The following is a 14,771-nucleotide window of genomic DNA, read 5'->3' as shown; positions in this document are numbered from 1 at the left end:
GGTGTCTTTTCTGGTGTGGAGCGCCAGTAATTGTATGAATGCTTCCACTGTAAAAATTCAAGAACTGGGCTGTTCTGCTTCAATGCCGTAAGGCCACTGTGAATATTCCTAGCACAGGAACAAAGTGATGCAGCTGCAGCAATATATTAGCCATTGTAAATTGGAGTTTAATTGTCTCCTTCACCACAAAATATATTTTGCAGTAGCTGGACAGTAGACCTCTTAAAGATGTCACTATTACTCAGAAGCACCTAGACCTTTAGAAAGTCATAACTCATCAGCAATGTGCCAAGTGCTTCTGGGAATTTGCAAAGTATAAGAGGTTAAACTGATAGCAGCACACAATGCTCTGCACAGGACAGCACAGTTGTAAGGCCTTTTCTCCTGTTTGTTAACTATATTTTCCCTTTCTACCAGAATACATCATCTGTGGGAATTATTCAGATGAGTAGCTTGGGGGAAGATTCCTGGATGCACAGGGACAACTATTTTGACCTATTGTATTATTTTATAACCAGTGTAATAACCTCAGAGCAGCATAACTGCATATATAAAACTTCATGATGTGATATGTTGCTTGGTCTCAGGACTGTTAATTAGATGATTGCTGAAACAGCCTGTATTCTCATCCAGCAAGCCAGTGTGGGTGCTTTCTACTACTGCACTGTCCCAATTGTGGGGCAAATGTGACACCTAGTTTTGGATAGCCTAGACAACAATTTTAACATAAGCTTCAACCTGGGAAAACACTCATGAGCCTATTGGTTTTTTCCTCCCTTTACTTTAATTAGCAATGGGTGCTAATTAAAGGCTGTTGGAAGTTATTCTGGCATCTAAAGTAGAAAATTACTAAGCATCTTTCCCTGTAAGTAAAAATACAACAACAAAAATAACAATAGGCTACCATTTTATAGTACAAAAATTCAGCTGCCTACTGGTAGGGCCGGCCCTGGCAGTTTGACCTGCGCCATGACAATGACTACATATAATGATGAGCTGTACATCTTCTGGCAGATCTTATAGGAAAGAAGCCACAGTGTGCTTTAAAACTCTTGCCACTAACGAAAGCTGACAGCTGGGAATGCTCCTGTTTGGTGTTTCTGATACACACCGTTTTTTGGTTCCTTTGTTTTGTAACTGTTGGGGATGTTTTGACATCTTTAGTGGAATAAAAAATTAATATACCTCTTAAAATGTTCAGATTAAACAGCTGCCAAATTTTCATTTTTGTTAAGCTGTTTTCAGTTTTTGTTGTTGCTGTCGTTCCTAAAAAAAAAAAAAAGAATCTTAGGGTGAATTAAAAATTCATGACCTCTGCACAAGGGTTGGTTTGTGAACTAAACATGCATTGCTCACATGAATACAGCGCATACAGATATCCTCAATAGGCTGACTTTTAAAAAGGTAAGACTCAGACTACCCTTGAAAGGCACATTTCAAGTGATGTATTTGCATGCAAAATGACCATTAGCAGGGGCAAGAAAGTAGTTCAGATTGTTCAAAAACCACGCAAGCTGCAGCAATGCTCATGTGAAGAGGGTCACAGTGTAGCCCTGCACCAGTTGCACCTGTCCCTAAAGTGTGGATGTGTGATAAAGAGGTGATTAAAACATGCCAATACAGAGCTGGGATTGGTTCCTACTGATTATGGACTCTTTTGTGAATCTGTTGTTGGTGCTATTTATGGGTCATAGTGCTTAGGAGCTTATTTCTCTCTGTCATACTTCTAACTGGACTTACAAATGTAGCATTTTTCAGGATTACTCTGAGAGGTTGTGTGTGTCCCTTTTAGTCTCCTTTTGATAATACTAACTCTTCCTCTAGTCATTCCCAAAGGCTTACAACTTGAAATCTGAGTTAATTTATTAAGCCCCTGTGGGCCATATCCAATATGGAAAATCTCTGCTTGAACAATGCACTGAAAAATGAGAATGTTAAACTGCAGCTTTAGATGAGAAGTCTGCAGTCACTAAGTGCCTTGGTTTTCCCCAAATTAATGATTTGAGAATAACAAGAATGCCAAGGAGCAAATCAGTGCCAAGGACAAGTGTATGGCAGGGGAATTATGAGTTTTGGAAAAGGAACTGTGTAAAAAAACAAAAACTAAATGATGTTTAGTGTAAAAACCTTTATGATCAGATTTCCCCCACAAATGGCTCTCTCTCTCTCTCTCTCTCTCTCTCTCTCTCTCTCTCTCTCTCTCTCTCTCTCTCTCATTGAACTAGCATAACTCTAACCATTATATTTCCAGACTTTAAAAACAAAAACTTCTGTTAAAAGTCATGGTAAAAAAAGAAAAGCAACCATTACAGTAAAGGGGATTCAGTATTTACTTTTGCTTTGGCAGACTCCATCGAAAAAGATGGCAGCTATGTAATGTGACGAGGTTTTGAGGTGCTTTAAGACATAGAAAAAAATTATGAATTGTTCCCCAAAAATCAAATAATTCCATATATAAACAACTGAGCGATATTCAACTAAATAGTTGTGCTAGCCCAATAGGATTTACTCTTTTCTCTTCCCACTGTGCATGCCCCATATTATTCCGAAAACTGCTCCAGAGCGGTGGGATAACCACCAGAACAAATTCAGGATTTGCAGAGAGGAGGAAATGTTGCATTACACAAAGAGATATCCTTGTGTTGATGGGATGTTCCTCGTGGCTCTACACCAGGCATCCCCAAACTGCGGCCCTCCAGATGTTTTGGCCTACAACTCCCAGCAGCCAAATTTGGCTACATGGCATCCTGATGCTACTATTAGTTGCATCATGCTACTGTTAGTTGGTGCCATCTGTGTAGTGAATCCAGATAGACAAGTAGCAACCAAAGGGTGTGTATGTTGTGTGTGTGTGAAACGTTGTCAAAGGAGCAGCAAGTGTGGGGAGGAATCAGCGAAAAAATAATAGGAACATTAAATCAAACTGCTTTTTTGCTTTTTAGTTCTGGTTTTGTGGTCTAAGGGTAGGTACGCTTCTTGCTTTGGGTGAAAGAGGTCAATTTGCTCCAGGCAAGCCTGTGTCTCCAGGGGGAAAGTAGCCATTTTTTTTAAAGAAAGTTGTTAGTTCTTATATTCTATGAAAATATTTATATTCCTTTGCAGTATCTTTTTTTAAAAAAAACACCTCTAAATAGAAACTATAGAACGTTAAGTGAAGCCTTATCTATCTAGCTGCCTCGCTATGTCATAATGTACTGCATAACTAGAAATAAAAGCAAATTTAAAAACTGCTGCATTAGAAAAAAAAACTGCCTTACAAGAAATCTGGATGTCCTGGTCCAACAAAAAAAAGACCCTCTGTTTAAGGCTCCTTTCAAGGAGAGCACATATTTTGTTTCTTTGCTCCAGCATAATTTTGTTATAACACAAAGCAGAGTTCCTATTACCAGCATAATCCTCTTGTGTGCCTACTCATGCCCCACTAAATCCTATGGAATTTTCTTTTGAGGAAATGTCTTTAGGATTTTGTTGCATGTCTGAAAGATCTTCCTCCATCGCCCTTTTTAACTTGAAACAAATCCCAGGCAGAGACTTATCATCATGTCCCTACTTAGAAATGTGTGCCTCCCTACCCCCCCCCCCACCAGGTGCTAATTTCCATTGCTGCTGATTCCTGGGTGCTTTGGGACTAGTTCATGCGGCTTATTCTAGAGCTTCTTACATTGTGAAGGGCACCTTCATTCTATCTAGATCCGAGATATTTTAAATATCTTCACAGCAATTCGTTCATTCATTCATACAGACGGTAAAAAAAAAAAGTCTTGTTGCATCCCTAATCTGCCCTTATTGCTTTGTGCCCTGCACCTTGCCACTGCAACTAGCCACCCCTGCTTTGGTATAAAATTAAGCATGCCCCTCCTTTCCCAGTGATTTAATACAACAGTTGTATTTTCAATAATCAGCTTTCACCATTGATTACCATATTACTCACCATACTCACTCAAAATGACATTTTAAAATATCATTGTTCATGAGAGCTTTATGTCGCATAATTATGTTCTGTCTAAATAAATAAAAAGGGGGATTTCCCCCCAAAATATAACAGTTTCAACACTTCTCAAATAAGTAACCTAATTATTTGCTACATATTTCTTCCTGGAGAAATTGCATTCATTTCACTAAATAATTGGTCTAAACACAGCTACTTTTGCCCTGAAGCATGCATTTGCTTAAACCAGCTAACTGACGAATTTGAATACATTCCAATCATATGCAGTTACCAATTAGAAGGAGAAATGTAATATAACTTAACAACATGAGAGTTGGTGCATCATTAAAGTCCACAACTACACTCCTCTCCATGCCTCTCACTCAGGGAGAACCGCACCAAACCAAACTTCCCATCAACCAGGCTTTCCCCCTGGGTGAGGGTCATGGGCCTTTTTCTGACAGTACCTGGCCTACAATTCTATACCCTAACTGCCCAAGGAGGGCAGGTTAACCCCTTTGGGATGCCATCTCTACCTATAGCAGGGCCTGTTGTTATAGTAAGGTAGGTTCTAGATTACACTCATTTAGCCAGCAGTCCAATCCAAACACACTAAACAGTACACACACTTTCCTGCAGGTAGATCTCTTACTGGACAAGAAAACTGACACGGGCAAGCAACACACACACACTCTTGGCTTGCTAGGAGATAGACCAGGTAGGGACTAGGATGGTGCAAACCAGCGCCTTCTTATTTGGTTCATCTGTAGTTTTTCAACTTTAGTGTTTAAACTCTGAAATTGGACAGTTTTTTCTGTATTTTGTTTTCTTCCAGAGGTAGTGTTGCATTATCCTCTTGTTCTTGTCTTCTGTTAGCCACCGTTAAGTATGCGAAGAAAGGTGGGGTTAAAATGCTTTTGATAAAAACTCTTGGGCAACCCTATCTTGCTCATTTTTCAACCTCGGTACAGACCATGTTGTGCATGTAAGCAACACACAAAGTCTGCTGAGTCTGCACACATGTCACCTGTATCTCTGCCCAGGACTATCCAGGTTATTTGAGTTCAAGAACATGCATAACATCACTGCTTAGAGGAAGAAGAGTGCATAGAGATATAAAAGGAGGACACTGCCCTTCAGTTCTCTGCAATAATTCATTGTGTTGCCCTCTTTAAACGTTATCACCCACCATCTCTGCAGCAAAATGCTTCTCTGTTGCACATGTAAAGGCCTGCTTGTGAGCATGATGCAATAATTCTCTGCTCTCCTGGTACTGCCCATGTGTTTAGCCATTCTTTTCCGTGTCAACTGTGCATGTATATATTAATTGTTTAAACATTTATGGTCTGAGGATGCGAGAGGATAGATTGTGTGCCCAATAGCACTAACATATCTATCTGTCTGTGTTGTTGTTTTGTTGTTGTTGTTCTTGTTGTTTCTCTCTCTCTCTTACTCACACACACACACACATACACACTACATGCACTTGCATGCCTTTAAAGGTGAATATGCAGTTAAAGAAAACCAGGCCCTGGACGGGTCTCTTGCAAAAGCGTTCGTGGGTACACTCCAATGTGATTATGCTGAAAGAGATCACAAGCACATCAATAAAAATAAAATCAGCCCTGCATGCTGTGTAGTACTTCAGCACCTATTGTGAAGTCCTGTTTTTCCTCTCTTTTTTTGATAAAAAGGGAAAGAAAATACTGTTAGTTTTCAAAAGGTTTTCAGACTGTCACATTTGACACTATTTATTTAATACCGCTGTTGAAAAGGAGAACTACAAAGGATGTCTCACCAGAGATTTGAATTATGATGAACATCCCTTTCCAGTGCCTATCCATTGTAGACAGCATTGTCATCAACAGCCTCAAAATTATCTGCAGCCATGCAGCATGGATATCTTAAAGGAATAAAAGCCCGGCAATTACACAAGAGCAAGATAGGAACACATTAAAAGTATCCACTCTTCTGCTATATAAACGCTAGGATGCGAGAAATCTGCTTCCTACAAGACGACCAACTCATTATTTTTTCTATACAGTTTGTCTTGCTCTCAAGGTACACATGTTTCCATGATAACAGAGACAGGCAAAGTGGAGGCAAAAGCTTTTAAAATGATGTTGAAGAAATACCCAATGCACTCCTCTGGCACTGTGTATGCTTGCTAGAAACAGCTGATGGCCTAAATGCTGGTGAGAGTATTAAAAACATTAAAAGAGCCCTTGTCGAATCGTAGACCTATCATAGGATCATCTAGTCCAGGCATCCCCAAACTCGGCTCTCCAGATGTTTTAGGACTACAACTCCCATCATCCCTAGCCAACAGGACTAGTGGTCAGGGATTATGGGAACTGTAGTCCCAAAACAGCTGGAGGGCTGGGTTTGGAGATGCCTGATCTAGTCCAACTGTGTATTAACAGGAAATAAGGTGAACGCCAAGTTCATGCGATACAGGGTGGGTCAGCAACGACGCGACAGACAGGTTGCCGGCGTTTAGGACCTGTTTCGCCCAGTAGTGGGCTTCTTCAGTGGTATCTTCTTTCTGTTATTTTAATACATTCAAGTTAAAGTTCGTTAGTATTCAAACAAAATATCTAAATTGGTGTTTAGACAAACGAATTTGTACAAGCGATACTTACAGTGAAAGTACAGTTTCTTATTTAGGCTTAGGCCACAGTGTTTTCTTGTAAATTTTTCAAATTCACTAACAACAAAAATAGAATACTGATTTCAGTTATACACATTATTAAGAACAGATATCTAAACCAAACACATCAGGAATTAGTACTTACACATCTTGTATTCTTTATATTCTTAGTTAGAATGTGTTATTTTAATACATTCAAATTAAGTTCGTTAGTATATCTAAATTGGTGTTTGGACAAGCGAATTTGTACAAACAATACTTACAGTGAAAGTACAGTTTCTTATTTGGGCTTAAGTCCCAGTGTTTTCTGGTTAATTTTCCAAATTCACTAACAGCAAAAATAGGATACTGATTTCAGTTCTACACATTGTTAAGAGCAGATATCTAAACCAAACATATCAGAAATTAATACTTACACATCTTGTGTTCTTTATGTTCTTAGTTAGAGTAGAATATGGTGGCCTAAGCAAGATTATTCTGTTTGAGTCACACACAGGAAACTCCTTCCCGGGAGATAAGCAATTAGGGAGGGAGAGGCAGAATTCAAGTACTGAAAAGACTTACAGAGTTGGTGTATGATTAAATGAATACTGAAAGATCAAGCTCTGAATTAAGGCCATGCGGTTGTAACGTTTTAAGCATGAAAGTCAATTTGGTTTCTTGTTGCCTGAGAATCTTTAAAATATCCTGTTTATGGTATTTTTAGGGGTATACTGCCAGATGCCAAAAAACATGAAGTCGGAATCACTATGCTTCTTTTGTAGGAAGTGAGGTGTGAGCGGGGCTTCCATAAGTTAGTTACGGAAGCGCGATCTATGTTCCCCTATGCGAACCTTAAGTGGTCGCGTAGTGCTTCCTATGTACAGTTTGTTACAGGGACACCGAATGCAGTATACAACATTCTTAGAATTGGAATTGCAGGTTGTCATCGAGTTAATCTTGAAGGTGAACCGAGTGTGTTCACTCCTGATCTCCTTAACTGGCAAACTGTAAGGACATAAATTGCAGGAGCCGCACCTATAGTGGCCTTTGGTAATAATAGATGACGATTCTAGGCAATCTGCTTTTACCAATTGATTGCGTAGGGCCCCTTTCTTTCTAAACCCTAAGAGCGGGGGATCTTTACAGCCAGGAATGTCTTCCACAAATGTGCCAGACTGCCAGTGTTTGTATATTATGTTTCTGATGTGATGGGCTAGGGGAGTGAAATCCATCCCCATAACTAAACGGGGGGGATTTTCTGTTGGTGTTGTCAGATGGTGTTGCAAGTAACTCTTCCCTATTACGACTGTCGGCGCGTTTGTATGCATCTTGTATAATGTAATCAGGGTAGCCCCGATTAGTAAGGGCTTCTCCTAGCTTATGAGCTGCATTTTGGTAGTCTTTCTCAACATGTTTTTTTAATCTCATTATACATGATCTAGCTTTCTTTAGCACCTCAGCCCTTGCTTTTTCCCGCAAGACCAATTGCAGTCGTTAACAGCCATCAACAGGTTTACCACTCCTATCAGCCCATCACCCATTCCCATCACCCTCCCCCCACCCTCTGACTATACATAAGGGTCTGGTTACTTCTGTTTCAGTGTATCTGAAGAAGTGTGCATGCACACGAAAGCTCATACCAAAATAAAAACTTAGTTGGTCTTTAAGGTGCTACTGAAGGAATTTTTTTATTTTGTTTCGACTCAGACCAACACGGCTACCTACCTGTAAGTAGATTTTGCAGCTAAGCTTAAAAATAGCAATGGGAAAGAGTCTGAAGGAAACCGTATCGTCTTCCAGAGTATAGATGTAATTATTATTTTTATCTTTAATTGCTATGGTTCTTTAATTAAAATACTTAAATTATAGGTAATAACCATTACTGTGCCTATATTGATTTTATTTCATTAATCAAATTGCTACCTTTTTGTAGCCTTTTGATTGGCACTCCATTTCAATCCCAGCCACAAGTCTTTCCCACCCCCTCCATGTGTAACTTTTAATTATACATGACCTTTTGGCAATAGCTCCTGTAAAAGAATGAAAAATCTTTGTCTCTAGACTCATTACTCATGCATATCTTTTAAAGCCAAGAAAAGTTCTGTACTAGGCCTAATGCTTGGCCATAGCTTAATATAGAACAATCTATTACACCCAAAATATCTTTTCTAATTATCACATGTCTGTGTCTGTTCCAATATATATGTTGTGCATATTCCTTTTTCTTCTGAAGTGCAGATAGGAGAGTAGACATTTTAAAAGTGCATTTGATTGGATTGCAAAGAATGTGGTTGGCCTTGTTGGCTTTCTGCTTTTGCACCCAGTTGTGTAGCTTACTGGTGGCCATGGGCCAGAACCTTTCTCAGCCTCAACTATCCACATGGTGGTTGTGAAGATAAAGTAGGAAGTGGAGAAGAACCATATGTGCTACCCTAAGCCCCTTACAGGAAGGTTGGGCACGATGAAGCTATTCTTTTATCCCACTGGTAGCACCAGTGGTGCTACATTTATTCAGGGATGCAAGTGGCACTGTGGTCTAAACCACCCAGCCTCTTGGGCTTGCTGATCAAAAGGTCAGCAGTTTGAATCTGTGTGATGGGGTGAGTCCCATTGCTCTGTCCCAGCTTCTGCCAACCTAGCAGTTTGAAAGCATGCCAATGCAAGTAGATAAATAGGTACTGCTACTGTGGGAAGGTAAACGGCATTTTCATGCGCTCTGGCACTCGTCATGGTCCTCCGTGCACCAGAAGCAATTTAGTCATGCTGGCCACATGGCCCAGAAAGCTGTCTGTGGACAAACGCCGGCTCCCTCGGCCTGAAAAGCGAGATGAGTGCCGCACCCCATAGCCTCCTTTGACTGGACCTAACCCTCCGGGGGTCCTTTACCTTTACCTTTTTACCTTACATTTAATCTTTTAGTCTGTGAATGATTTTATTACCCTGTGCTTCTAACCCCACCTGTAAATTTGCAAATTTTGAACCTTCATAACATCCCACCACTCTGGCATCATTTGTGTGTGAAGACCTTTAAACCTCCCCCTTAAATAAATTCAGAAGAGACTCAAATTTTGGTTTGGTTTTTGGCAGAATTTAGGCCACAACTTTATTGATTACAGCAAGTGAGTGATTGCATAGGCTCTGGTTCGACTAGCTCCCTGCACCGTGACAGGTAGTGCTGACCCAGAGCATCATAGGTCAGCCTAGGGTGAACACCTGGAATGGCAGAAAGCCGGGGACATGCTATGTCCACCACCTAGATGTCCCCCTGGACTCAGGCACAACCCCTCGCAGGGTTGACCAAACCACTGAGTCCCTGGATTCCTTTAACAGAATACCCCTTCACATAGGGATGGTGAAAGCATACCCCCATCCTTATCACCTGAACCAGAGCCTATCCACAACCTTACAAGTTGTGACGATTTGCTACGCGGCAGGCGAAACCCAAATGGTGACAGCCAATCAGCCAAGTGGGGGAAATTCCTGCTGTGCCCCTGTCCCAATGACAGACGACACACGACAGCATAGCAAGGTCAAGCGCGCAAGCCCTAAATATAGGGAGGGGTGGGCGGGTGTTCCGATGCACTGACCAAGAGAGAAAGCTCAGGGTCACGTGCATTGGCATATATAGGTCCCTTGATCCATTTTGACTAGCGTCCCATTGGTCAGATTGAACCCAGCATCAAGGGACCTACTAATCGGGTGCTGTGGCTATCCAATCATACCCACCCACAACACAAGGGTTTTTGTTGCCAGGTCTCATCGCAACACGTGCCCTCTTTGAGGGAGGATATGATATCTTAAAGATCAAGTGTTATTATATGTTCATTTATTTGACATTATTTGTGCATTTGGTTGTTATGCTGAGGTGGTAGATTCCCTTTTCCAGTCCTATTGTTCTGCCTTTACTTTGTGACTGTTAGGTCTTTAAATCTCACCAGTTGCTAGCAAATGTGAAAGATCACTCCACCTCCTGTGAAAAACCCTACCTTCCTGACACTGACTATCAAAGATCTATTCATCTTATTGATTTATCCACCAAATAGGGAATAATTTGCTTTCCTTCCACTACCCTTACATGCAGGATCATTCCCACAACTACCTATTTGTGGGAGATTGCACCATACCAAAATGTAAATTATCTATACCTTAAAAAAAACCTCACACCACTGTTTAACCCTGGGTGGGTGCGTGTAACTGATTACCTTTTTTTATTTATGTATTGCATTCACTGCAATTATATTCCCATTTCCCCCCCTCCAAGGTAGTGTACATGGTTTGAAAGATCCTTTATTTTATTCTCACAGAAACCAAGTGAAGTAGGTCAGACTGAAAGATGGTGACACTGACCTGATGACACCCAATGAGCTTAATGACTGAGTGGGGATTTGAACCCTGGTCTCCCAGGCTCTTTTTCCAGAGTAGCCAGCATGGTGCCATCCAGATGTTGTACTACACTTCCCATTATACCTATCCTATCCAGAGTGTACCACATTGTCTACCCTTCTTCTATATCTTCCACTGCCACCAACCCTTTCTGGTAGTGTCTCTATAGACTACAGTGGAACCTCGGTTTATGAACACCTCGGTTTATGAATTTTCGGTTTATGAACGCCGCGGACCCATCTGGAACGGATTAATTCATTTTCCATTACTTTCAGTGGGAAATTTCGCTTCAGTTTATGAACGCTTCAGTTTATGAACAGACTTCTGGAACCAATTACACCCATGCTTCAGTTTATGAACGCTTCAGTTTAAGTACTCTGCGGACCCATCTGGAACGGATTAATCCACTTTCCATTACTTTCAATGGGAAAGTTCGCTTCAGTTTATGAACGCTTCAGTTTAAGCTGTCTGGAACAGATTAATCCACTTTCCATTACTTTCAATGGGAAAGTTCGCTTCAGTTTATGAACGCTTCAGTTTATGAACAGACTTCCGGAACCAATTGTGTTCATAAACCGAGGTACCACTGTATAGGTATGAGAGAAGTCAGACCAGGATATTTATTTTAACGTTGAACTAAATATATTTACTGAAAACTTAATTTTCAATATAAAATAAATACTGTGCAGAGTGAGTAGCAAACTACGTTGTGGTCACCAGTGCTTGATTAACCAATTCCATTACCCAGTTGCTGTCATCCTAACTCACAGATTATCTCAGGCACTTCAGATTATCTTCAGGCACTCCCTGAAGACTCAAAGCTTTCCGAGCTCTGTTGCCCTGCAGCTGAGAAATCTGGCTTCCGCCTCCATGTACATATTGTAGGACCTACTGGGGATGTTTTCCTCTCCCTGTAGACCAGGTGTGGGGAACCTGGTTGGCTGGCGGGTCAGATCCAATAAGTTCCCATTTACATGAAATCCTAGACACATAGATATAAAATGTTTGGTATACTTGTGCAACTTTCATTGCCATGTTGACATCACATGTAAATACCGTATGTAGCATATATAATTTATTAAATTCACAGCACAGTCCTATTATTGTCGCAAATATGTTCAAACACAGCTTTATTAAGACCTTTATGACTAAGGTGAAAGATGTATTGTGAGCTGCCTGACCAATGTCTGTCTGATGGCAAATACACAAAGTAACAGTGGGTTGCTTGCATTTGTCTTACAATGGTTTTGTGAAGTATGGAACAGATTATGGGACAGAGAAGAAATGACTAGATATCATGATGGCTTTCTGGGACATTTAATTCTGGGCTCCATAAAAGGAGAGGCAATCCTTAATTTTTGTGAAATTAACTTCAAGGAAAAGTGCTGAGATGCTAAGAAATACTGATCATAAAGGAGCTGGAATTTTAAATCTTAGTAGCAGAATAAGACAGGAAAAGAAGGAATATCTGACTTTTAAAAGGGCAGCCACTCTATAAAAGGGCACTTGCAGGATGTACGTGGAAAAGGTTGCTAAAAGGCTTAGAAATATTAGAGATGGAATGACACTATCTCAGAATAAAATCCCATATATGAGGAGAGCTAAGATAATGCCAGTAAGGCTGAATAATATGGTTCACAAGACTGGGAGGTTGGGGATCATCTGTCAAAAATGGGAATTACTTTTCAAGTGATGAAATGCACAACAGGTCTGCATTCTTAAATGTACAATGTCTGAGGATCCTGATAAGCAGCTGGGTAAATACTGGGAAAATATTTAACATAATCCAATCAAACCCTTTTTTATGTTCCAGTGAGTTAAGGGAAGAATGTTAAGCACATACTTAACTTACTTGACTTAGCGCTTAGCCAGAATTACTTGTATCCTTGTTTTGTATCCATTTTCATGAATGGCACCTGCAGTTTTGAAACAAATCTACACTTGTATTGAACACGATCCACTTCTTAGCTTCATTTGTTCTTATTGAATGGATTGGTTACAGCAGTATCATGTGATTTTGATGTCATGCTGTTGTAGCTGACATAATGATGTCATGGATGCCTATGCAAAGGAGGAGAAAGGTGTGATAAGCAAGCAGCAGCAGATCTTCTGAGAACAAGATCTGAGAAACAACAGTAGCTGGATAGAACAAAAACCTGCCAGACAACACTAAAAGAATGCAAATGTTCATTGAGATATCTTTTCAGTAATTACTTCAGATGCACTGAATAAGCTAATTTCAAAGCAAATATAACATTTACTGAATATTCAGTGCAGCCTCCTAAAATGTGCTTAGCTTTGGCTGAGTTGGACACATCGTGTAAAACCGGGATAGCCCTCCAGATGTTGCTAGATTACAACTCACGGCATGTCAAAGAGCGAGCGGGCAGTAAATCTCACTGTTCAAAGTTGAAGTTAACTCTTTATTCGCAAAAACAGGAGCTTCACAGATTTGGCTGAGTACCATGCCTAATGAACACAGCAGCTCATCTCCCGTAGGTCTCACACCATGAACCAGTTGCCAAGACTGAAAGTCCCTGCCTCCCCACAACCATCCAATCTCGTCTTCTACAGGGCTTTTTCCAGGCAGCCTGTGTGCAGCCTTCCACTGTTTTGCCCATTTCAGCTCTCATCTTGTTCTGTAAATAAAGGTTGAAAGGAAGCTTATAACAGCACAAGGGGGAGACACCTGTGACTCTTCACCAGCCTGACTCATCTCTGCCTCTTGGCCTGGTTCAGTTCTGCTTCTGCTTCTGCTTCTGGACTTCTCTCTGCCACCAATTCTCCCAACTCACTTAGCCATGTTGCCTCTTCAGCATCTGATACCTGCTCCCAGTCTTCTCCTTCTGACTACACATTATTGCCCCACCAGCATGCCCCAGGCTCTGAGCCTTCTTCCCTTGGTGGTAGAGCTGGTTCCTCCCACCATTCTTCTGTGCCCAACCTGTGCATGGCACGCCAGCCCCAGCCAGCATGGCCAGTGGTCAAAAATGGCGAGAGTTGTAGTCCTGCACCATCTGGAGGTCACCACATTGGCTACGCCTGGTATACAAAGATGCCTGAGAAGTAGGAACCCTCTTATATACACAACAGAGGTGGTGACACACCAATGAGTAAAAGGAGCATTCTGTACGTACAAAGATGTTGCACCAAAAAACAAACTGAATTCCTCATGGAGAATTATATTGGAGAGATGCTAAAGATCTGAAGGTGTATGACAGAATGGAGAATAGCTTTTTTAAAAAAAAAAAACCTACAGTAATAAAACCAATAAGAGATGGTATTCATCAAAGAACAATAAAACACTTAATCGGAAATTATTGAGGAAAAGATAATGTTTTTAATTGGGGCAGAGATGGCTAACCTATATGGCCCTCCAGATGTTGTTGGACTATACCATCAACCATTGGCCACACAGGCTGCAGCAGAGAACTGCAGCCCATCAACAGCTGGATTAGATTTTCTTGGTAATAATATTTTATTATTATTTTCTATATAGAAAGTCACATTTGTTACTCAGCAATTATATTCCAATTCAACAAAACCAGTGATCTGATTTCTAAGAGATTACATAGAAATTGTTGTTCATTCAACTTTTCTGCAACAACAGACAGAAATCAAAGCTTCTGCTAATGATTCCATTCAGAGGAATTACGCTGCTGTACAGCTCCATGGGTAGTTTCTCATATAATAGCTTTCAAAATATAAATCTTTGTTACTTTGGAATTGGCCCTTACTGTGCTGGAGCAATCACAGAACATGTTACATTGACAAATTAACTGGAGTTCGAGTTGACAGGTTTTGTGGTGAGCTGCTGTTTTGCCATAA

The 14,771-nt window shown here is 40.7% G+C and overlaps 1 protein-coding gene across 2 annotated transcripts in view; it reads left to right on the top strand.

Moving 5' to 3' along the window:
- Positions 1-14,771, top strand: part of KHDRBS2 (KH RNA binding domain containing, signal transduction associated 2) — a 309,633-nt gene that overhangs the window by 265,745 nt on the left and 29,117 nt on the right. Inside the window, exon 9 of one of the 2 annotated variants that reach the window (XM_035110690.2) lies at positions 7,299-7,315. The exons of the other annotated variant lie outside the window; for it this stretch is intronic. Coding sequence (XP_034966581.1) covers positions 7,299-7,315 — 17 coding nt within the window. The remainder of the gene's footprint in view (positions 1-7,298; positions 7,316-14,771) is intronic. 2 annotated transcript variants of the gene reach the window in all.

This window comes from Zootoca vivipara, chromosome 3 (assembly GCF_963506605.1).
Source record: "Zootoca vivipara chromosome 3, rZooViv1.1, whole genome shotgun sequence".
Classification (NCBI taxonomy): Eukaryota; Metazoa; Chordata; class Lepidosauria; order Squamata; family Lacertidae; genus Zootoca; species Zootoca vivipara.
The sequence above is the reverse complement of the archived record's forward strand: the minus strand, read 5'-3'. Positions and strand labels throughout refer to the sequence as shown.